Here is a 25,276-nt window from a genome sequence, read left to right as displayed (position 1 = left end):
ATGCCATTTGATTATGTGTAAAAAATTATGTCAAGTAGGTGGTGTCCCTCCGCCTAAATACAGGTTTTCAATCTTCGCACGAAATCGGTCATATATTATTGCCATATGATAAACACTTTGTTACGTCCAGAACTTCGCAGAGGACAATTGGATTTGGAAAATGTTTTTTTCCAACAGGATGGTGCCACCCCACACACTCTCGTGTCGTGCTCATGTCTGTGCAATTGGTTCAAAGCATGTTTCCAGAAAAGTTGATTTCGTGTTTCAGTGACGTTCCATGGCCCCCGAGATCACTGGACTTAAGCGCATGTGACTTTTTTTGTGGAAGTATGTTTACTCTCATCATGGGCGCATGTTTACTCTTATCAACCCCGTACACTGCTAGAACTGAAGGAGGCCATCAGGGAAGAAGTCACTTAAATAAACACTAAAATGATGACTCTAGCAATGGCCGGTTTCATGCGAAGATTGGAAATCTGTATTCAGGCAGAAGAACCCCACCTACCCAACATAATTTTTCACATATAATAAAGTGGCATATAATAATAAACCCTTTTATGAATTATAATTAAATTTTTTGAAAAAAATAACTATGTATAGCTCATTTCAAAACCGTCAGATTCCCGTCGGTCACTCTTTACTTCCGTTAATGGTCTTTGTTGATGAGACCAAAATTTCCTTGAAAAAGTTTGTTTTAATCGCTGTCTAACTGTGTAGAATAATGCGTAATATTAAGCAGAGAAGAAAAGATTAAATAAAGAACTATGAACAGGAAATTTAATTTAAGAACTAAGAACAATGATCGTTCACATTGGCACAAATAAACCAGTCCACGTGCGCTAAATGGAAAGCCTGAAAGCCTATTAAATTAACTAAAGATATTTAAGGTCTTTTACTACGTCTCCATTTTCCTTTATCACGTTGGCTCCAAAAATAATTCTATACCATCTATTTACTTGGCTAGTGTGTACTGTTAGATCCTACTTTGCTGTTCTCCTTTCATTAATAAACTTGGCAAAATGATATTACGCTGAATTGATTTGCGCCGTTTATTGTTACTTCTATTGATTCGTGCCGTGCAATAAAATAAGACGTAATAATTAATGGTAATAGTGTACCCACATCTCTCAAGTATATTCAATGTAATATACAGGATGTCTCAAAAAATCAAATGCCAACTTGGGAAACTTCTGAGAACGCCATTGGTAGTGGATCATAGACAAATGGCAAATTTCATATAGAATTCACTCAAACGGTTTAATCTTCTTTTATTTTCAAAAATCAGTTCTCACGGCTGTACCCCACAGTTACACCATGTAAGTCAATTTTTCACGAAAGTTATTTATTTATGTTAAGCGAATACAAGTTAAGAGCTACTTCGTTCGCTGTTTTCAGTATTCACGTAGCTGAGTTAATAACGGAGTTAGCACTTCGTAAATAACGTTTCACTCAAATTTGTTTGGAATTTTTGATATTATTTATGTATATGTCGGCCTGATTCTCTAATGTGTTAAGCCCATATACCGAACTTATTTTTATTAAATTTTAAGCTGCTATTTTGGGTGAGTAGGCCTTAAGACTCACAGGTGCGTAGTAATCTTGACTTTCTACATAAAGTATATCCACAAGACTTTTTTTCCGTAAAAGAGCACAAAAATCTGACTCGCCTTGCATTATTCACCGTTTCCAGAATGTCCATGAGACCCACTTTATTTGGAACATCCTGTATTATCTGCACAAAAGCTGTCGACCTCCAAATCCCCTTTGGGATCCTGCTTTAAGGTTCTTTATTTGCTCGATCATAAAGGGTGATCATTAAAAAAATCTTAAATAGGCGTTGAAATATAAGAAGCATGTCTTAGATAAGTTCACTTCTTATCTACTGCCAATGTCCGATTTATGATGGTATGTGGATTAATCAGGGTCCTACGTTTGCGGTTTAGCGCCTTCAGCAAATATTTTTAATGACCATCCGGTATAAGGCTTGACCACCTGCTGGCAGGTCAATCCGCAAAATTAGTAAATTGATTAAGGTTGCATGAAACGAACGCCGGCAGTTCAAATAGTATTAAAATGAATACGGGGAATTTGAAACCAGTTTACATTTATTTCAGTCATTACAGATCGCGGAACGGGTTTGAAGAAAAGCACCTATGCATTCTCAAATAGAAGCAAACATAACACATCATGAAGAATATCTCGGTTATCTTGTAGGCAATTAGTTCTTCAGTGGGATTAGATAGAAGCAATTATAGTGAATTGCAAGTTCTGTGGAATAGATTTTGAAACGCATGTCACGCATTATGCATTTTGCGTATGAATGAGCAACAGTTATTTGCTTACACAATCTATTAGTTTTTTCTTTAATGTATCTCAAGTGTTTCTTCATTTATGCGCAATGAAAATATTGCGAACCAACGACGTACTTAAGACTATATGCCGGATATGGAATAACTGCTGTTGCAACCATTTGCGGTTGAACTGGATCGTTAATGACCCCGATCAAAACCGAAAAAATAAATTTTGAGGAGCGTCCGAAAGAGAAAAATTATAGTTCTAAATCTATAATAATTCAAACACCTTTTTCGCAGAGATCTCGGAAAGTTTCTTCTGGCTACCCGCCAAAACTACCTTCGTGAGATTGATTATCTTGGCTTATTGATTAATCAGAATTTTCCAAGAGTTAGAATTTTAAATTTTAAGTAAACTGATTGAAAAAATACCAATGACTTGACCCTAACACTGACTTGCCGAATTGTAACGGGCACGCTTCCCATACGAACAGATCTTGGGGCAAGTGTGCTCAACCCACAGAATGATTTTATGTAGGTTTAATCTTCGTGATTTTTAAAATTTTTAAATATTTTACATTTAATTCAGAGAGGGAGCATTTGCGCACCACGCTTCATTTTGATTCAAGCCCGCCTCCACCAGAGGAGGAACCAATAAATACACCGAACTGCTCCGTGACGGCTTCAGTCAGCATCCAGAAGCATGGAAGATCACTTCGCCTTGGATGATGCCCACAGCAGCTTTAGATGAAATATTATGGAACAATTTCATGGATGCATTCCCGAAAAACATTCCTGGTTAAATTTTAATAGAGTTTTCTGTATTGATAATTCCGAAAAAAAAAACAGAATCACATAAATCAGCAATCAACCTTAATCTTCTTCAGAATAAACAATCTATAAAGATAAAACTGCCTGCAAACTGTACCTACAAATAATGAGATGCTTACTTTTAATATCTGGTAAGGTCGTATCTATTCAATCTGCAAACTAAAAAACCATAACTGGTTTTAACCAAGTATAGTATAAGTTCAGTAGGTAAACAGCAAAACATTGTGAACAATTTCTCAGCAACTTGAATATCTCGTTATTACGTTATTAACGTGTAATGCAAGAACTCTTAAAATCTTAAAGTTAGATAAGGCGTCTGTGCAACTTTTAAACACAAACCGTTTAAGTAAACGATTTAAGCCATTTGCTTAAAATAGAATCGAATCGTCACCGACACACCTATATTTTCAACCAACCTCAAAGCATATTGGTTGATGACGAAGGCAATATGTGATGTGTGTGTAGATATTGACATAACGGATGTCTTAAGTGCCTTAAGTTAACTGGTTCTAGTACATTAGGAAGCAATATAATCTAGGGATTATTATGGTGTCAAAAATAATTTATTGCTTCGGTTTACAGACAAAGAATGAGTGCTGGCAATCACCCATGCACCTCTTACTCTATCTTTACGAAAATACTTAGTTTTGTTGCACTTGCAGTAATAAGTCGCAGATGCGCCAATTTCGTGGAGTATGAAGTTTGATACTTACGTTTAAATGAACACGTCACTTTTACTTTAATTTGCCTAATGCGGGTAAATATGGGAAGATCGCGAAGATGGAAGAAATATCTATAATAACGTGTACTAAATAGGTGTATGCATTGTTAAGTAAAGAGTTCATTGTTCAATTTAAAGCGAGAATCAGATATAAAACGGTGCATATAAAAAAGGTAGGGTGATTAAGATTAGTTAATTCAAACCCATCAAACAAGGATCATGATACTCTTATGAAACATGTGGAGCTGTGTAGTTTTACTGATGATTTTCGAGTTTTTTGAGGGAAGCCTGCAGCTGTAACTGTAGGAAAAGCCCTGGAATAATTCCATTCAATCATGGAGAAAAGAATTGTGTGTTATGGCTCAAGATATGGACGAAAAATGATCCCTTATCAGCCGGAAATTGGGGGAGGGGGGGGGGGCGGGGTATATATATATATATATATATATATGTTTATGGAGTTTGATAATAATACCATATCCATATTTTTGAAAAAAATGGCTAATTTCATTTTTAGTTTTGTTGAAAAGAATATTGTGCTCCTATGAAATTCTTCCATTAAATATCACTGATTTTCCCTCCTCTACATAGATTTCACATTGATGTCCTCTAAACTAAAGGGTGCGTTTTAGCTAAGTGAACTACGTACCCGATTTCGAACAAATATTTCCCGAGTTATTCAGGGTTGGCGCAAATTTTTCTGGATTTGAACTAAGCCCATGAGATGTCGCACAGATTTTTGAAAATATGTCCTGAATCCAATTTTATAATTTTTTATGTGATTTATTTACCACTAGTATGGGAAAACTACGATTTCACACTAATTACTCCTGCTGTGTGCTTGAATTTTCCGCGCTAATCGTTTCCTAACACTAGTTTTTACACAATTTTTCCTTGTAGGTAGTGAGATAACCCCACCTGAATTCATACATATTTTGTTAACACGCCGCACTGTACTTATTAACAAATTGTAGTACTTCGAGATAGCTTATTTTCTGCCCATATGGAAAAGACGCTATTTCGTACTAGTTTCCCGTGCTCTGCACATGCTTGACATTTATGTCCCATAAACGAAACTAAGTTCATTCAATGATCAATGTACAGGGTGTTTGGAGCATGAACCGTCAAAATTGTTTTGTGGATTCTTGGGGTAATTTGCAAGGTTTTTTGGGTCCAATGACCTAGGACCTAAATGATACAGTTACTGAGAAATTAATTATTTTAGATTTTTTTCAAATTACCTAAAATCTCCCATTCAAATCCTTAAAACTATTTTATTTATAGTTGTATCAGTACAATTTTTTTTCAATTTATCCTCTAATAAATTCTTATTTAAAATAAACCGTTATTTGAAGCAGCGATCCCCAATAATTTTAGTTACAACCTTTGTTTATTACTTTTAAATTATCTTAGGAATTTGGAGCGTTGCAAGTAAAATGCTTGGGATTGTTGCATCAAATAACAATTTATTTTAAACAAGAATTTATTACAATATAAAGTGAAAAAAATTCTACGTTGATACAAATACAAATAAAACAGTTTTAAAGGTTTGAATGAGATATTTTGGGTAATTTAAAGAAAAGTCTTAAAAAAGTAATTTCTCAGTAAATATAACATTTAGGATCTAGATCAATGGAGCCAAAAACTTTACGAGAGAGCCCACCAATCCACAAAAAAATGTTGATGATTCATCCGCCAAACACCCTATATAAATTTTAAACAGATTTTCTTTCGACCCTGCGAAAACCATCTGCACATATTCTGAATTCGGTACAGTCGCATTTGCTAAATTCATCAACAAAGTGAAAGAGTCCGACATAACTTAACTGTAGTATTAATATTTTTACTGCCATTCACAAATTCCATGAGAACGATATGCTCTCTTAACTGAACCCATTGAACTACCGATAGCAGACCACCAACACTACAATTAGGCATATTTTAATAGATTTGCCTTGGATTAAACTAAATGCACCTGATTTCACACGCATTTCAAGAACTTGCACTTAGCTTTCACGCATATTGATAGTCAAACTATTTATCTGCTACCAATATAGGTACACAGGTTGCAGGACTGTTACCAATTGCACAAAAGTCGTTTCTTGTAAGTAGAGGAAAAACACGATTTCACATAAATTTCTCCTGGAAACGAAACGGGAAATTAGAGAGAATAGCTACTTCTGCGAATCACTCGAAATCGACAACAGATAAGAAAAATCGTTGGAGGCAAAGAAGCTTCTAAATTGATGAGGGACTGAAACTTTACGAGAGGAGCAGTCAGTAGCGGACCTCAAGTGAGTTGAGAATGGGAAAAAGGGGCCCGACGTCAGAAAAAATAACATCCTGTGGAGTTGACGAGTCAAATAGTGCAAACCGTAGTGTCTCAAAAACTAGAGGGTACGTGAAAAATACGAAAAAGGTCTAAAATAAGAAAATCTGAAATTAAAAACGGTTCTGGTTAACGGAGCATTTGCTATGATATAACATAGTATTCTGTGCGGTTCTAAATTGACCTCCCCTGTTAGCTTTTTAACAAATTATTATTAAAAAAAAATAAAAAGCAGCATTAAATAAGCCAAAAATACTATCTTTTGATGTTCGTTTATTTTTCTAAATGTTGCTTACGTCATCGGTAGGGCAAAATGGCTGACTTTTTAAAATTGGAACATGGGCCAAGTGCTACCTCAAATTAAAGGTATTTCAAAACTACGTTTGATGGTGTAATGCGATTTAAAATCAATCGATCCCTTTTTGAGTAAACGAGCTATAAATAGAAAAAAATTGATGTAAAAAATGTAATACAATTTCAGATTTATAATACATAAACAATAAGAAAACTTGTTTGTTAATAAGATATTAATGAAATTAAATATTGGAAATAGGCACCACTTTGCTTATGACAAAAATGTAACCTGTCGACAAATTCCTTCCTTACATTAACGAAGGTTTATGAGTTAATAGATCTGCAAACTTCTGTAATTCGATGTTGAAAAGACTACTTTTATTGCACTAAAGAACTAATTTAGAATGATCGGACTTGCAACTGATCACAAAAAATGATGAGGAAGAATGATGAGGTTTCAACGGTAAAGGGCGGTTTTATCTTGTGGTCCTAATGGGCTTCAGTTGTCCATCGCACCAGGCGATTTTGCACAGGATAACACAAAAGGATAAGAAGGGATGAAACGCAGACGACCACAGGATAACGCAGATGATTCCGTGACGATACAGATGGCTACATAACTCCTGCCATTTTATAAAAATAACCGAAGACTGATTTGTATTGTTTTTGTTGCGAAATTTATAGCTGTTTTTTTTTCAAAAACTAATTGATACATTTCGAATCGCAATACACTGTTGAATATAGTTTTGAAAGGCCTTTAATTTAAGGTGCCACTTGACCCATATCTCAATTTAGAAAAATCGGCCATTTTGCCCTACTGGTCATTTGAGCACCATTCGGAAAAATAGACAATCGTGAAAAGATGGTGTTTTTGTCCTATTTAATGCTGCTTTTGAATTTAAAAAAAATAATAATTCGTTAAAAAGCGAACGGGGGAGGCAATTTAGAGTCGCACGGTATTATTTTTAGACCTAGAGACAAACCCCGAAGCGAGAGCATTCAAAGCTGGACCATCCTGTATGTCCTACAGACTCCTCGAAGAATCCTACTAATGGAGAATGCTCGAACGAATTCTGGTAATTCGATTGTTCACGCTTGAACTAAATCAACAAGTTTATGCAGTTTTAAGTGAGAGAGGGGCCTTGAAAATTATGTTCCGATTTGCCCTTATTCTCTTCGTCAATAGCCCACACCCACGTAACTCTTTACACCCACAAACCTACACCCACAATTCAATCACAGGTGTGATCACAGAAGCTGCAGGAATCCTGGGAGAGGTAAATATGGTTTTATGCACAAATGAGGGTAAGTGCATAAAACATGAAACCACCCCGCTTTTCGCCGCAGGCAAACAGGAGATAGTGACTTTAGATGTTTTTCCAATATAAAGTGCTCCCCTTATTTTCTCCATTAATTCAGCGGTCTGCGCAGACCGAACACTCTACAGCTTCCCAGCAGCTGTGTTCCAGATATTCCCGTAAATAGGGCCAATATTTTCGCGACCTTTATCGACACCACAGAGGGTGCAAATTGTCTACCCGATGGTTGGAAATATAGTGTAACGACCATGTTTCTGCCACAATTTATAGTCCACCTTTTGATAACTCAAACACCAGTGAAATAGAGTACCTACACTATTAGGATAAACTAGTTAAATATGCAGCTCAATATATTGCCATTTAGGCTATAAGTATTAGAAATTTTACGGGTCCAAATATATTATCCCAGAATAGCTTAATTTAGTGTGTAATAAGAAATTCCATATTATTCCAGATGAAAAATTAGGAAGCAGGTGAGTGTTTTCTCTATGCATGCTGAGAATGTGCATGTGGCAGGGCACCACGTAAGTTAGATATCTGCTATAGAAGTTGACTTTTCAGATTGCCTTTCTCTGTTTCTCAACTTCGTTAATGAAAGCAACTGATATTTACAACGCAACAAATACTATTGCATTTTTTGGAACGAATTTGACCTTCACAGTGTGTCCAAGATAAGGATATAATAAATGCAGACTTGGATAAGTGCTAGAAAAGTTCCGCATTCAACGGAGTAGTTTCATGATGCGAACAGATTTACGAAATTATTTTTGGTTTTTTAGTTACTTTGGAAAAACCCACATATTTAATTAAAAAAATATCTCAAGTTATGATACGCAATAGATTGAAACTATGCCGCTTTCCACTGCAGTTGTTTATAAGCTTAGATAATCTCTCGTTGGCGCTAACACATAACTGTTGGTTTCATCAGAATACTGCAGTCGCAACTAATGCAAAAGATTTCCAGGAAAATCGATACACACTTGGCCAGCCTGTTCTACGGACATGACCCCGTTAGATTTTTTCTTTGGAACTTAATTAAAAATTATATTTATCGATATACCTTTGAGACGAAAGAACTACGAAAAAGAGTTCTTGAAATTTGTTTCTTTCATTTAACCACGTCTGTCTATTACTGTTTACAAGTTTCCCATGCTGGACATCCTTATCTTCGATACACTATATACCTACCAATAAAGTTTTCCGTGGGCCTCTAAGCTATAAAAATTGCAATTTGAAACTCACAATTATATTCTTTTAGTTTGCCATGCAACATTCAGCAGCCAGAGATTCTCAATCAAATGAATCGTGCGGCAGATCTGATGGAGGTCGGAACGATCTGTACGCTACTAAAACTCTGGCTCATTATAGTAAAAAAGATATCTTGGAGCAGTACTGCCTCTCCGATAAGGGTTTCATTGCTCTAGAAAATGGTAGTTACAATATTTTTGGGTGAGTATGAGTTTCTCTAAGTAAGCCGATTCTAAATCAGAAGAACAACTTGTAAATTTCAGTCAATTCGCTTTGGTATTGTATGGTATGAAGTACCATTTTAAGATGTGAGTATCGTGGATGAGCACATATATATGAAAGGCAATATCTCAGTACGTATTTATTGGCCTTGATACGTACGGGTAAAACTGGGTTAATGCTTGTTTTTTAATCTCTCCCACAGTTTTTGAGATACTTAATTAAAATTTTGAGGGTATGTTAAGGCCTACGTAGATGGACTAGCCGAGTCATTGATAAAGTTCACAGGATGCTAGTTACTTTGAGACGAGACCTTTATGTCCCATCTTCACCTGATTTGAAATACGCCAGTAGCTGTTCCCTTCCTAAAATTTGATCCCCTAATGAATTTTGAAACTGTCTTGTATCCTGCAATATTTCTAATAGTCGCTCAATAGATAGAGTTTCCAAAAACATTAGAATTCACATTTTTTTTGTAATTAACCAACCAAAATCTCCCCGTCTGTTTTTGGCGTTATTTTGAAAAAAGGTAAAGAAAAAATGGAGCATTTGTCTGAAACGCATAGAACGTATTTAATATACAAGTTAATGCAAAATGTTTTTTTATGGATAATCTTAGATTCTACATTCAAAAATAATATATAAATGTCCTATGAACATGAATCCGAAAATAGTTCGTTATAGATATATAGGGTGGTAAAGGTAGGGGTTAAGGTTACACGATATGACTTTATAGTATACTTTATAGTATAGCACATTGTTTTTGGAAAAGACCCCCATTTATTGTTTTTTTTAACATTAAATGCTCCAAAAGGGTCTAAATTAAATATCTTGTAAACGCTAGGAGCTATAATGAAAAGAGTGAGAATTATTTTCACACTTTAACATTAATTTCACATCGTTGGATAAGTTTCTTGCATTTTTGTCTGTAGACTCTGCAACGAAATTCTCTGAAATTTTTGTACCACCCTGTACATATAAAATAAAGACAACGGTAGCCATTTAGGATCACAAATTAGCGCAAAATTCAAAAACAGATCACGTGTTTAGCTCTTTTAGCTGAAATTGAAAACCAATTTTACACTTCTCATTGCTCAATTCAATGATGCCATTATTATTCTAAACAAATAGTGGTCATTAGGTTACCTTCTATTGAATTTCGTGTTAATGTGTGGGTCAAATTAGCGACTATTTGCCATTAATTTAATTATTGAATGGTTTTATTGGGATCGCTTAAATTAAAAAATATACAGGATGTAATTTTAATACCAAAAAGATATGATATGTAATGATTGCTTGCCAGGGCTGACGCTCTCAAGATGTTAAGATCAAAATTTGGCGCAGTACAATGTAAGAGAAAATTAAAAAAATTAATTGATTTTATTTCCAATTATCAAAGGATTAAACTCTCCAAATGACGGTTCAAAAATGGCCCGCTTTATAGTACTTTGTCTCTAAAAAATTACGAAAATTCCGAGAAAGTATAAGAAGTAGGGCAAGGCCTCTATTCAGTCGAATTCAAAATTTTAAAACCAATTTAAGTGTTTACTTACTTATTACCAACTGGTCGACCAGTTTCCATGTGAATAAGGACGTATTACGTTATTATTCTCTAGTTGTATAGCTATTGTGAATAATGCTCTCAGTGTGTGCTATGTTTCCGAACAAAGCAATTTTATTCTTTTTGAATCCTTATTTTTTCATCAGATAATTGTAATAATTATTATGCAAACGCTATGAACTTTCAACCTATTGAAGAACGGTTACTTAGATTTTTTCACCTAACTTAAGCGTTGCTGTAGTGTATTAAATATGAATACAATATACAGGATGTAACATAACATCATAGAGATATTTCAGGGGGCGATAGTGCTCTGTAAAATAATAAAAAGTTACTAGTAGACCCATGGTCGGAATCGCCCCATTTTCAATATACGGAGTGGCAAAGTTTCACATTTTTTAAAGAACATTTTTTATACTTACTTATTATAATTTTGTTTTCGTTTAAATTTATTTTTGTATTAAGAAATTTGATTAAATGTTTGCTCAGATAGTTGATAACTAAGCTGGATGATTATTTTTTCCTTCTGTTCTTTACATTCTTCAATTTGTATGGATAAATATTTTTGTAAATTCAACGAAAACGGTGAAAAATGCGAAAATATTGCAAGAAACCAAAAAGTTAAAAATTGAAGAAGAAATTTAAATTTAGTATCAAAATTTATATAGGATTTTCAAAAAATATATAAGGCATAAAATAGTACATGGCCCAAAAAGCATAATACCCTGTATATGGCTACCCACGATTGTGACATTTTGTTATAGAAGTTCTTAACGAAAATAGTCGTATGAAATTTTAAAAATTGTACTTAAGTCATCTTCAAGATTTCTTCATCTTCAATCAATTCTTCAATCATTTCTTTCATCAAGACTCACGGCAAAAAAACGCAAAATATGAGTAAATGTATAAAACTTTGCCACCCTGCATATCGAGAATGGTGCGTTTTTGACCATGAATTTTGACCATGAAGATTCCTATTGCCCCCTGAAAATCTCCATGATGATATGTTACACCCTGTATATGGAATTAATATGATTTAAAAATTAAATCATTTATTTCAGGTGCCTTTCTTCACACAATAGCTCCTTTTGTTCAAATGCCAGAACGTCGATTTTTATGTCCTGCGTTGGACAAAAGGTACCATCGGAAGAAAATTTGTATGAACTTTATAAGAGAAACCCGGGAGATATGGCCCCGTTTCCCAAGAAGCAAAGGTAGCTTATACTTGACCAAAGTAGGCGATTTACAAAAACAACATGTTGGAAACGAAGAAATTGTGAAAATTTATTGATACTAATTCATGCCTTTACTTCACACTTTTTCCAACAATCACCTATCAATGGAGAATCTGTTAAATCTTCCAATTGATCATTCGGCTAATTTTCAAATATTTCTCATTTAGATATCCTTGGGCCCCACTTGCACCTGAAATGTACATGTACGATAAAGACTTGAAAACATCGTACTTCCGAAAAAGGCACCTGGGCGATCCCAGTAGATACATCTGGATGCCTCCTGACGACGAATCTGTAAGGATGGAGAAACCAAAATCTATTTCGGATTTATCCTATCGGAATCAAATATTTCCTCAATGGCAAGTTTTCGCTTTTATAAGAATTTGAGTTTTACATGACAACAACTTTTAGCAAAAAGCATGTGAGCTTTGCAAGGTCTCATACACTGACATCATTTGACGATGCGTTAATGACTCTGAGTTCGTCTCTAAGCCAACTGAATCAAATTTCAAAGAGCCAAGAGCGGTTATTGGATGTGCGGAAACCTGGAGATCTCCAAACGATCACAAGGCAACCTCAGTATTCGGAAAATAAAATTGTATTAGGTAATACCTAGAATATTACGTGACTCGAATAATGACTTCAGTAGGGTTCCCATACACTATTTTCCATTAATTGAATTTCACATTATTAAGGCCATATTATTAATGTGTTGCTAACTTTAACCTCGAGCTAGTTTTCATGAAAATCGAGAGTCTAACCAATACTCATTCTCCATTTTAACGTTCTTATGGAAACTAGCTTATAGTTAAAATTGGCAGCGTATTAACAAATTCGTCCTAAACTTCCTATTGCAGATAAATTGAAGAGAGGGCCTATGAAAACCAGAGCAACACAAACAGATGCCATTCCCAAGAGTAAAACTGCGCATCTTAATCTGAGTCCTAATGCAGCTCAAAAGGTCAGCTTACATAAAGTTTTGCTCAAATATTTTTCTTAATGGAATAAGTATACTAATCGTTCCATTTTAGGTTAAACTTGTGTCTCAAGCTGCCCAAACTAATGGAATAAATGGACGCAGGCTTTATAAGTCGCTTTCGGAAGTAGGCTGGCAATTCCCACCCTCCTTCAAGATAAGTGACAGTATATTTAATTCTGGACATCAAACTTTACAACGGTAAGCATGGTTCATATTTAAGTAGATTTGGAGCCGTACAACGTAGCGTTAAGGTTCTGTTCTATACCGTGTGGCTCCAAATACCCCCCTGTTAACTTTGTAACAAATTATTATTTTTCAAAAATTGAAAAACAGCATTAAACAGGAAAAAAAATACTATCTTTTGATGCTGTCTACCTTTTTAAATGTTTCTTCCATCACCGGTAGCGTAAAATATCCGACTTTTTAAAATTGAAACATGGGCCAAGTAACTCCTCAAATTAAAAATATTTCAAATCTACATTCAATGGTACATTGCGTTTCAAAATCTATTGATTCATTTTTGATAAAAACAGCTATAAATTTGATTTAAAAAAAAAATGCGATACCAACGCAGTTAAATAATAAGTAAACAATGAAAAAACTTGTTTGTTAATAGGAAATTAGCCTTAGAGCTGCACGGTGTTGAAAATTAGCATAACCGCTAACGACATAAGCTTATACGTTTACTTTTCACACGTCTTATGCCTTACGTTAACGAAACTACTAACCCACCTACGCTCCAAAGTAATACCATTGAAATTATTTTTTCTAGAACCCAATCTGATGAACCTCCTAGGTCGCCCTTTGTAACCTCGGCGTCATCAGCGCCGATGTTCCTCCAGGATGATCAATCAGTTAACGAGTCACGTTCATCATCGTCGATTGAAAACCGTTCTGATGATTCTGTGGAAACGAAAAATGAAATTTTCATCGATTACAAACCTCAGCTACCGCACAGTTATTTAAAGGCATCAAATTACACCTTGTACAACAATTTTGCCGATAGGCCTGTTGCTGACGATGAAATTCATTCGGATGGGCATATGTTGGCAATGAATGACGATATCATTAAACTTACTACTGGTGATGGGTTTCATGACTATGAAGAGGGTAAGTGGAAAAAGTGTAGTAGAAGATGTATTGACTACGGGACTACTCCGTTATGTTTCGATTGTCAAAGTTAGTCTTATGAAGCTTGTAGCTTATACAGGATGCCGCAATAATCACTACTTTATATTACAAATAAAACAGTTAATATTATGTAATTATACGAGTCGCCCCTATGATATGACAATTAGTTTAGCATGTCCTGCCATAACGCCAATGGTAATTCACGAAACTATTTTTACTCCTTCGGCCTTAAAGTGCCTCTTTATGTGCCTGTTCAGGCGTAGACAACGTCGCACTTTAAGGCCGCTTGGAAACATTTTTTTTTTTCAGTTTTCGACGACACAGACAATTTGGCACAGCTAAAAACATTGAAACAAGTTTCAATGCCAGATATAATAAACCAAGACCTGGAAAAACCCATCACTGAAAACTTCAGTGCCACTGACAAAGGGTAAGCAAATCCCTTATACAGGGTTCCTTGATGTGATGCTAATATTTAAAAGTGTGATTCCTCAGGTCATTTTATTAAAAACAGTTCATATAAATCGCAACGGCTTAAATTTTTAGCTATAGGGTGTTGAATTTTTTCTTTTCAAGTCGTTATGTTTAAATTTTTCAGAAAACAATGTAGATATTACTTTCAATTTTGGTATATATTAATAGGTCATAAAACCCCGTATTTTAATAAGAAAACCACTTTTTTGTAAATAATATCGGAAGACATGTATTCTCCTCTGATTGAGCTATAAAATTACTTTTCTTGTTAAAATACGGTGTTTATATCCTATTAACATACATCAAAATTGAAAACAATATCTAAAGAACTTTTTAGGAACTTTACAAATAGCAATTTGAAAAGAAATATTTCAACACTCTCTGGCTAAAAATTTGGGCCAGTGCGGACATACATATGTTCATATGAACTTTTCTTTATACAATGACTTGATAAATCACATCCTGAAATATTAGCACCACATTAAAGAACGCCCTGTATAACAGCTACTTCATATTCTGAGTTTTAATTATTGACACTCTTAAGCCCTACGCTCTCAACGATTGATAGCGTATCCATTGACGAATCCATTGTGCCTTCTATTCTGTTAACATTAGAGCCGCCCTCACTTGACTTGTTCAGGTAGGTCACAAAAGGACCTTTTCAAATATTAAATACAACGTGAGTGTCCGAACTTGTAGTGACCGCATTGATGGTGCCTGTCAAGAGCCATTACCAATGGTACATACCGAACCTGATGATATACCACTGGGACCAACTGCTAAAAGCAGAACTGTGAACGTCACGGACGTAACTTCCAGTCAAACTCCAGGTTTGAATCAGCCTCAATTAAGTTGTTCTGTAGTTTATACGCTTTATCCTTCGCTTCTCATACGCTATCGTTTATCTAAGAGCCAGCCGAATAAACTATTAGATATCTTCAACTAATAGTTTATTCTGCTGGCCCTTAGGTAAATAATGGCCAGCATGATAACTTTACCGAGTAGTTCCAAATTTCCTACGCAAACGAAAGAGTTAGTCAAGCCTTTATTTAGTTTTTTTTATCTTCCGGGTAAAATTGTCTTATAATTGATTTTTTGATCCGAAGCAAATTATATTCATTTTTCTTTAGCAACCTTGATGACACCAACATCAAAGCGAAAACGTTTAGTGGCTATGAAGCAAAAAAATTCTATCACAGACTATAAAATTCTCCCAGAAGACTATTATGATAAACCTGTGGAGAGCTTCAGTAATTCAAGTCCAGCAAAGGTAAATTTGGCATGTAATTATTCTTTGTGGCAACATCTACCAAGCCATCTACATGTAGAATTTTATGGAGATATTAGGTTGTGCCTGAAATGAAGTTATAATATCCACTAGACCAAATCTACAATCTACCAATTCTACATGTCTTTTGGTAGATTTGATAGATGACTCCTCCGATCCTCCGTGATTTCAGAAATTTCATAATGACCTAAAAATCATTGAGCCAAAAAACAATTCCAGGGCAAAATTCTTCACAAACCACTAGAGTCTAGTTCCGTTATCAGAAACACGAATTCCACAGCCTTGAAAGTAAGGAGTAAGACCACCACAATACATTTTCAAGACAACTTGGTAGATTCTCAACGACATTTGGACTTTGAGAGCATTCAGCAGGCGGTGGTGCCTGATCTGCATCCCATTCCAGATATCTGCAGGATAAATGCGGATCTCTCGGAAAGCACGACCACTGATGACTATATTACTGCCAATTCTGGAACAGACAGTTCAAGGAAAAGCACCAATATCCAGGTTAGTATATTTTTAAAGTGTAATAAGTACTATAAATTTTGTTGTCCACACGACTCAAAATACAAGAAAGATCCACGCACCGAAATCACCTCTTCAGTTTCTATATAGCGGTGGCCCAGGTCTTCTCCTCAAATGTCTCAATAACCTCATGGATGCATTTCCTGGAAGTCCACCATCTTACTCTCATATTTTCTAAAAATAATTATCTTCTACATAGTAAATAAAGTCGGAGATAGTGCTCCCTTATTGTTCAGCCTTTTAAACCAACTTACATGTACGACCAGTATCGGCATTAGGGGGTGGGGTTGAGGAGGGAGGGGGCGACAGCTTACCGCGGAGAACTTTCTTGGAGGTATGGGAGCGATGATTAAAAATTTCACCCAAGGCGCCAGACTTGCCAAAATGAGCCCTGGCTACGCTTAGGTCTCAGTTTTTGCTTCCTGTCTTCTTGTTTTCTTGGTAGCATTGCCAGCAACATAATTTTTATAGGAATAACAAAATCAAACAGAACTTTGCTCTATTTCTCCATTTTCATGAAAATTAACTTACTGGCAAAGTTTCCACGAGTTTGAAAATCCGTGCTTAACTATCCATCTACTCAGAGCGATGCACCCCTTGAGCTTAAATTTAAGCTAAGTTAAATCTTAAAATTTCCCATATATCACCAAAGTTTTAAGCTTTAGGTTTGCCTGCATAAATTTATTTTATACGGGAAATTTCAAAGCCCAACTTGGCTAAGGTTTAAGGGGATGGGGTGCAAAGTCCCGTACTAGCTCAAATAGTCGGACTTGCTATATCGGACTATTTTAATAGCTAAAAATATCGTAGAAATAGAAGATCATTTAATTCTTAAAAAATTTTCAAAAAATTATTTCGAAATCAATTTTACCATCGTAGGTTGTTCCATCCGTATCTGAATCACCATCACCAGACCCACACTTTATCGATTCCAACCTCCTCATTTGCAATAATCATGATAACGCCGTACCTCAAGTAAGAACAACTAGCTATTCAAGTCAAAGCGACGATAGTAGTTCTTCGGGTAGTTATAGCATTGGAGGATCTACTGCTGATCTATTAGAAAGGTACGATATACATATATTAATTCTTATAACTTCATCTGGAAGGAAATTTCCAGTCAGCTAAAATTTAGTGGGTACACGGCATATTGGCCAAAATAGATTTTTTTGTAGATTGGCAAAACGTGAAGTCAATAAGTCACGCAAAGACTTAGAAAAATCCTGCGTACACCAAACTCAAAAAAAAGAAAAGAATGTGAATTCTGGCTCGGAAGGTAACGTTAAAACGAAAAGAAAAAAAGCTGAGCTCAAATTGATTGCTTATCCGGAATGTATTAAAGTCACAAGCGAAAAATCTCAAAGGCACAAAGAAAGAAGAGGAAGTCCTACACGAGGTCAGAAAAAAAAAATTCAGGGTAAAACAACTTTTCTGCTGCCAATTCAATACTAATAAATATTTCGTTTCAGGAGGAAAACCTACACGTAGCAAGGAGAAACAATCCAATGCTGATATTAAGGGTTATAAATTGACATCAGATGAGTCGAGCACAGGAAGGGAGAATATCACTAACGAAACTACAGTGCGCAAAGTTAAGAAAAGCAAAGATAACGTGAGAAGAAGATCCGTGTCGCGATCACCAAAAAGTCAAAAATGCAACAACAAAAGGCCTGAGAGAGAATATCAATCTTCAAGTCTCCCCAATAGCTTGTCAAGGCGAAAATCACCGAAGATATCTTCTCCTCCATCTCCAAGCTTGGGATGCAAAAACCTCAAGTAGGTGAAATAATAAAATAATAAATGTGTATAAGACAATTTTCTTTACAAAAGTGACTTCATCATTGCAAATTTTCCTCTTCTACAACGTAGCGACGTTTCGATTTTCGGCGACCATCATCAATTTTACTTTTTCTTTTTGGTGCCATCTTGGATTTTCACATTTTTTAATTTAGATTTTCTAATGATTCTTTACTAAAACAGGATTTTGGATATTTGCTCCAACCTGCGAAACTGAACCTTAATATTTGATACATCACCATAATAAAAAAAGTTTCAGTTTTTTTCGAATATTATCGAAAATCGTCGGAATTTTTTAAATTTTAAAACGGCACATTTTTTTATCTCCAAATTAAGCAACTTTTCCCCAATTTATCCCACCTCGTATCTCATATTATTACTGAGATCCTTATGGCTCCAAAAACAATCACCCTGTATATATAATTTTTTTTAATTTATTTTTTATATCAATGTGAACCTATTTCTTAGACCACGAGATCAGGAAACTGGGGGTGGAAGCTCCACACAATCGTCTAAAGATAAAACTACACTCAAAGCCCTAAGTGTCGAATCATTAAGATCTATCAGTCCTGGAAGCGACAGTGTCTTCTACAGTGACCCTAGCTGTTACACCATAGAACCACAAGTACAGTGTCTGCAATGTGGAAAAGAGGTACTGTTGAACTATATAGATATTTCATAACAAAACTGAGCCAGTCTTATGGGTTTACTTTTAGGTTCACATGCATTCCCATGGCGAAGAAAAGGAAGTGAATGGGCATATCACTCAACCAGATATTGTAAAGCCACCAGCCGGTTTTGAAGATTCTCCCAAAATCAAGGTAGGGAGGTTTATTAAGAAGTCAGATGGAGCGCATAAAGGCGAAGACAAAAGTGAAAAAAGACGTCGCCACAAACCGGAGACAAGGGCAAAGGTAATAACCACGTACCAAATACGCTCCTAAGAACGGACACCGGCTATGCCTCATATAGGTGCTATTTTTGCAGATATTTGGAAACAATGAAACAGAAGATCAATCATAAATAATTAAAGCAATAAATTGTTCCTGCTTGCTTAAAGAATTGAAAATTGATATTTTTTATTAAGTTCTTTTGTGTTTCCACTACTGCTGTAGTATCTCTAATATCTCCCTTTCTACTACTACCGCTCTAGTATCTTTAAAGCGTAAAATTATAAGGCCCATTAAATTAGAAAAAAGTTGCTAAGTTTTGCTTCATTAAATATGGAAAAAGGAAACTGTATTTTCAATCGATTCAAAGCTCTGATATCAATAGTTTCTGAGGAATAGCGATATCATTTCTTAGTGGCTCACTTTTCTACCACATGTACCTAGCGAAATTCTATATTTGTACGTAGTAAATAAAATCGGAGATAATGCTGCCCTTTCTTATTATTCAACCTTTTAAGGCAAGTTGCATTTAGACCGGTACGGGGGGGGGGGGGGGAGGGGGTCGAGGTTGTGCAATAACTCACATCGGCAGACCAGAAAGGGCGGCGGATTTCCCTGGTCGGCAGTTTTTCTTATAGAACGGGGGTCGGTGATTAAAAATAGCTATTAACCTGTAATTTAACTATCTATACCAACCTGAAATCTGCATTTCGTTGAGTGCGTTCCACAATTTTTGCGCACTGACCGTGTTTCACTTACAGTTTCTGAGATCCCAACGATGATCCTTGAATTGGACCACCAACGGGTTGGTCCAAATTTCGAGCCAAAACATGAAATAACACAACATTTTTCCTAGTCAGAAGAACGTAGCGGTGGCGCAGGAACAGTACGAGGACGATTACGTCCCATGCAACGTTCTCCCTATTGCAGCAAAGAAAACCTCAAATCAGCAGACAGCAGTCCCTGCATCTTACCGGGAGCACCAGAAGAAGAAAATGACGAAGGACTATACATGGGATCATATAGTACCGGAAAGTGGTTATGTGTCAGCGACTCTGAAAAGGCGTACACTATCACGGCAGCCTCAGGTAAAAGTCTTACTAAAGAGCAGAAAATCGACCTGTGTGTGTTTACTTTGGATACTTCTTACCCTTAAATAATCATTTTATATCATCGCGACTACAGAAAGAAGTAAAATAAATCTGGAAATATAAAACTAACATTAAAATACTGTATTTTGACTGGAACTCATTACGGACCATTCTGTAAATCAAAACTATCCAAATAACAAACTTGCGAAGCATCCTACGCCTTTTGTATTAAACGGTGTTTTAGAATTTTCCCCCATAAAACCAGGCAAGAGAAACAGTGATTACTATATTAAATTATTAAATGAATTATTGCATTAATCATTACATTAATTATTATTTTAATACCTTCTTTTTTCTAGATTCAGAATGTCAACGACGCGACTCAATCTCAAGTACCGAGTCGGAGCATGAATTTTTAAAACGATACTACAGTGTCAGACAAAAAGTTACTCATCGAAAACCTTATGTAGATATGTACAAACGGCTATATTCTAAATCGTTTGGTAAGTTAAGTGGATTCGGTCAGTCCATTATGGTCATATTCTTTAGTAAGAAATTTAACAGTCAAAAGAAGTATTTATATCTGAAGATGGAATTGGTAAATTTTAGACATAACTGGAATCTATTTCAACAGGGTAAACGTAATCAACTATTTGTAGATTCTTTCTAAATTTAGAAAGCCTGTTATACATTTAAACCCCAATTGCCATATATTGTTACTCAACAAGTAAGTACGTTTCTCTCGCACATTTTCAATCTTATACCTTGAAGATTGAATTGCTCGTGCGACGTACCCGAACCTAGTTCAATGAAATAAAAGTTGTCCAAAAATATGAAAATTACTCCAAAATTAGACGGTCCACTTACCTTTGCCACCCTGTATACTGTAAAGTATTTGTTGTCTCTAGACTGTGATAAAACAATTGTTGTTCGTCGAGAATCTGGGGAGTTTGGCTTCAGAATCCATGGGTCCAAACCAGCAGTGGTAACAGCTATTGAAACCGGAACTCCCGCAGAATCTTCTGGTCTCCAAATTGGCGACATTATAATTGAAGTTAATGGAATAAATGTTATGGATAAGAGTCATTCAGAAGTGGTGCACATTGCCCAAGGCCAAAATGATATTTTAACGTTAGAAGTAAGTTCAAGGTTATGTGTGGATGAACTGCAAGATATTTAAAATTGCATTCGTTTTCAGATAGGACGCACATGTAGCGCTGGGAACCAAGGGAATGTTAACTCAGACTATTGCACGCTTCTTAGTGGGTTTTTGTGGAAGTTAAAGACACATCACGTAGGTAACTCAAGGTATAAGTGGACCCGTCGATGGTTTTGCCTGAAGAACGACAACTGCCTTTATTATTATAAAACTGAAAGTGTAAGTATTATTAGGAGAAACAAACTTTCTTGCCTACGAGGGAGAATCAAATATGTACGGAAGTTTTTATTTTTTTATTTATTGGAACAAGATCCAAAAGTAAAAGATATATATTATTTGTCTATCTTATCTCCTGATTTAAGAATATATTTTTTCCATGGTATTAAAACTTTCTTAATGCCATTATCGTAAAAACAAAGAAGCCCTCAACAGCTGCATCGTTGTTTAATCTTTCTCCTCCCAGTGTTTCTTTCAACAGGCGAAATTTGTGACAATCACAGGGGTACAAGTCCTGACTATAGGGAGGATGTTCCAATGTCGGCCAGTGAATTTCTGCTAATTTTCCCCGAGTCAGGTGGACTGTTTAAACTTAGGGTATAGCTTATGCCTACCTCACTTACAATATGGATAGAGATTAATTGGCGATCAATCTGAAAAAGGCAACGAACAGTAGCGATATTATGCTTAGTCACACTGGTCCGAGGGCGTGGAACATGAGGCTCATTTTTAACTGTTTCTCCTCCTAGAAATGTCTTGTGTCATTTGTACACCTAGGTTTTCTTTAAAGGAATCTCTCCGAACAGGTTTCAAGCTTTTTAAGGATTTCCGCTGGTTTTACACATTTCACATGTAAAAAATTTAATATCACTATCACTCCTAGGCACACGAGCTCCCTCCTGATGCTCTAATTAGCCGCATAATTCTAATTTATATTTGATTCACCGTCGTACTAAGATCACATATTAGCTTTGCCAATGCCGAACTGATTAAAATAAATTGACTGATTTTAATAAGCCATAAATTATATTATCACACAACTAAATGTAGTTCCGTCACTAATTTAGGACCACCATCCTGTGGGGGTTTTCATGCTTAGGGATAACGAAATTGAAGAAGTCAGCTACGAATCTAAGCAATACAAGTCAAACTCGTTCGTTATATATGATAAGAATGGCTTTGAACAACTTTATTTGGCATCAGACACTTTAGAACAGAAAATCAAATGGGTAAGTCCTTAGATATTTGTAACATTGGTGCAGGTTGTTAGATCATTTTTGATCGATGTTATCACACACCTCATATAGGGGGTGTCTGTTTCTGGAGCTCAACCATGGAAATCGTGCTAATCAATCTAAAGAATCTTAAAAAAATATAAATATCCCCCGTGTATAATTCATGTCTCAAAAAAGTTACTTCCAGGAGACACTGAACAGAAATTAGCGTTTTGTGGGAATACCATAGCACTGATGGAACAAAATCCCCTATTTTATCTTCAATGAAATATTCACAGATAAGTGCAAGTTTACCAACTGAGGCATGTTCAATCATCACAATGCTTGGTCCACTGAAAATCCACACGAATATTAAGGAGGTCGACCACAAGCATCTTTTAGGCTAAGTGTATGGGAGACATACGTTGGCCGACACACTCGCCAGATTTTTACCCATTAGATTATTATTTATGGGGAATTATGAAAGACTATCACAATTTCAAGGACCAAAATAAGAAGAAGAGACTTTTTAAGAACGAGAAAATCGAAATATCGGGTTTAAAAATGAGATCGCAATGTTATAGAACCGGAAAAGTTGTAATGATGAAGTGTCAGTCATTTTCTGTAATCTCACTAAATAAGGTGAGGAAAAAACGTATTTTTTTTTCAAAATTTCACCTTTTTTAACAATTCTCAAAGTTATCAATATTTTTCAAAATTTTAAACAGCGTATTCTTGCACAAGTTTGTTAAAATTTAACCGAACTCATATCTTTTAAGGTTATTAAAATCCCCATGGTTGGGCTCTAGAAACGGACACCCTGTATATATCACACATATCATGTTAGCAGGCCACTAAACGTTAGGCGATTCTATGAAATCCAACTAACAAACTCTTACCTTTTTTTGCCCTGAGGATGTGAAAATCATCAGAACACACCTGGTTGTCTTGTGTTCTCCGTGAGTGGCCCGATGGTAGCAGCCAGGTAGGGTGGGATTTAGGATAACCCCACCTACCCACTAAAACCACCCCCTATCTTCTCCCTAGCCAGGATCATTATTATTTCGGGGCATTCATGCGCACGTACCTCCGTCCGTTCCTGATGTTCTCTTTCCTTCTCTTTTTCTCCTCCATCGCCTTCCTTCCCATAATCTCTTCCATGATCATCCCGAATTCTCTCCACTTCTCCTCATTCTTGGTCAGTCTCAACCTTTTCTTCCTCGCTCTTTCTCGCTTCACTCCCATAACGAACTCTTACATACATTTTCTTCACCAAACCTAAGATTAAAACACTATCGAAAATAATCTTCAAGGTTGATCACATCAAGAAGACAATAAAAGACTTCCAAACAGGGGATGGGTACTTGGAAGATGTAAAACACAATCTGGCTACAAGTCCCAGTGACGTAAATAATCCCGAATGCTTAGGATACCTTTTTAAGTTGGGTACCCAGTGGAAGTCTCGAAGTCGACGATACTGTGTGCTCAAAGATGCTGCCTTATTGTTTTATCAGGAATACAACTCTCCCGTTGCTTTCGGTGAGTGCGTGAATACATGAAGACAAAAAATTATTATGCTTTTGGTTTAGTCGACTTCTATTGTGAGGGTTAATCACCCCTTAAAAATAAAATTACAAGACTCCAAACACCCTGTATAGAGGTTGTCCTAGAATATATGGATAATTTCTTTGACTCGTTTTCAAGTAAACAGCTTTAAAGACCTCCGCCTAAAATTAAAAAAAGAAATCCTCACATCGTACATTCATTAGCATCTATTAATAAGCAACTTTCTGTTACAGGCGTTGTCTTGCTCCACGGTTACAAAGTTCAACAATCGCTGTCCTCGAAGAAACATGGCTTTGAAATTATTGCTCAGGTCCCGTCCAACAAGCATTATTATTTTCTAGCCGAATCCGATGCGGACAGAAAGAGGTATCTATCTAAAGAACAGCTAAGAAGATTAATGTTCATGATAGATTCCATGGAAATGGAGCAGCTAACAAAATTCATGCAATCTACTACATTGGGCGCAGTCAGTCTACAGCAGTGCTGCAGCTCTTTTTTGCAGTGATTGTATTTCACTGTAGTATCCACTTAAAGTGGTAAAGCATATGACGCTGAAAATTTGACACTTTCACACGATCAAGCTAAAAGCTTTAATAAAATCTTTAATAAAAAATTATCATGAAAATATTGATGACTTAATACTATTGGACGGATAATAATAAATATAAACATGTGCCACACATTGCATCTTAGAAGCTTCATAAATTAATGATTTTATTGTTAATAATGAAAATCAATCAAAAAACAAAAATAATAAAACTTTAGTCTTTGTTAAAATAAAGTAGTAATAATTTTCAGATGGATCGCAGCTCTTGAGTATTCCATAGACCGATGGTTCCCTCACACCTGAGTATTCCAACACATGAATAGAAGCACTAAGTAGTTGTGTGTGTTTAGGTTGCCTGTTTGTCACACCTTAATGATTATACATGTACTTAGTAAACTGAGTTTTTTTTATGTAAATATTTTAATATAAATAGTAAAACGTACAAATCCTTGAGCACGATTTTGGAAACATACCCCAATTCCCAAAAAAAATCAATTTTTAGATTACTGTTTTCAATACTCAATTTTTTTTTGTTTATATATCCTGCGATTTTTGCAATATTAAGTCAAA

General features: G+C 35.6%; 1 protein-coding gene across 1 annotated transcript; it reads left to right on the top strand.

Annotated features, from left to right (window-relative positions):
• The first annotated feature begins 7,878 nt into the window (after positions 1-7,878).
• Positions 7,879-25,102, top strand: LOC136417765 (uro-adherence factor A). Its single transcript, XM_066403566.1, has 26 exons — positions 7,879-8,258; positions 9,044-9,234; positions 11,875-12,027; positions 12,216-12,407; positions 12,460-12,653; positions 12,906-13,009; positions 13,080-13,225; positions 13,800-14,137; positions 14,468-14,588; positions 15,177-15,272; positions 15,332-15,462; positions 15,763-15,902; positions 16,140-16,427; positions 17,325-17,512; positions 17,621-17,862; positions 17,915-18,221; positions 18,711-18,894; positions 18,959-19,156; positions 19,989-20,220; positions 20,583-20,726; positions 21,132-21,361; positions 21,422-21,601; positions 22,447-22,608; positions 23,907-24,132; positions 24,393-24,525; positions 24,958-25,102. Exons 2-26 carry the CDS (start codon positions 9,050-9,052, stop codon positions 25,007-25,009), a joined length of 4,566 nt encoding a protein of 1,521 aa, XP_066259663.1. The 5' UTR covers positions 7,879-8,258; positions 9,044-9,049; the 3' UTR covers positions 25,010-25,102.
• Positions 25,103-25,276: the final 174 nt, after the last annotated feature.

This window comes from Euwallacea similis, chromosome 30 (genome assembly GCF_039881205.1).
Source record: "Euwallacea similis isolate ESF13 chromosome 30, ESF131.1, whole genome shotgun sequence".
Classification (NCBI taxonomy): Eukaryota; Metazoa; Arthropoda; class Insecta; order Coleoptera; family Curculionidae; genus Euwallacea; species Euwallacea similis.
Note: the sequence above shows the minus strand (reverse complement) of the source record. Positions and strands in the feature narration are given on the sequence as shown.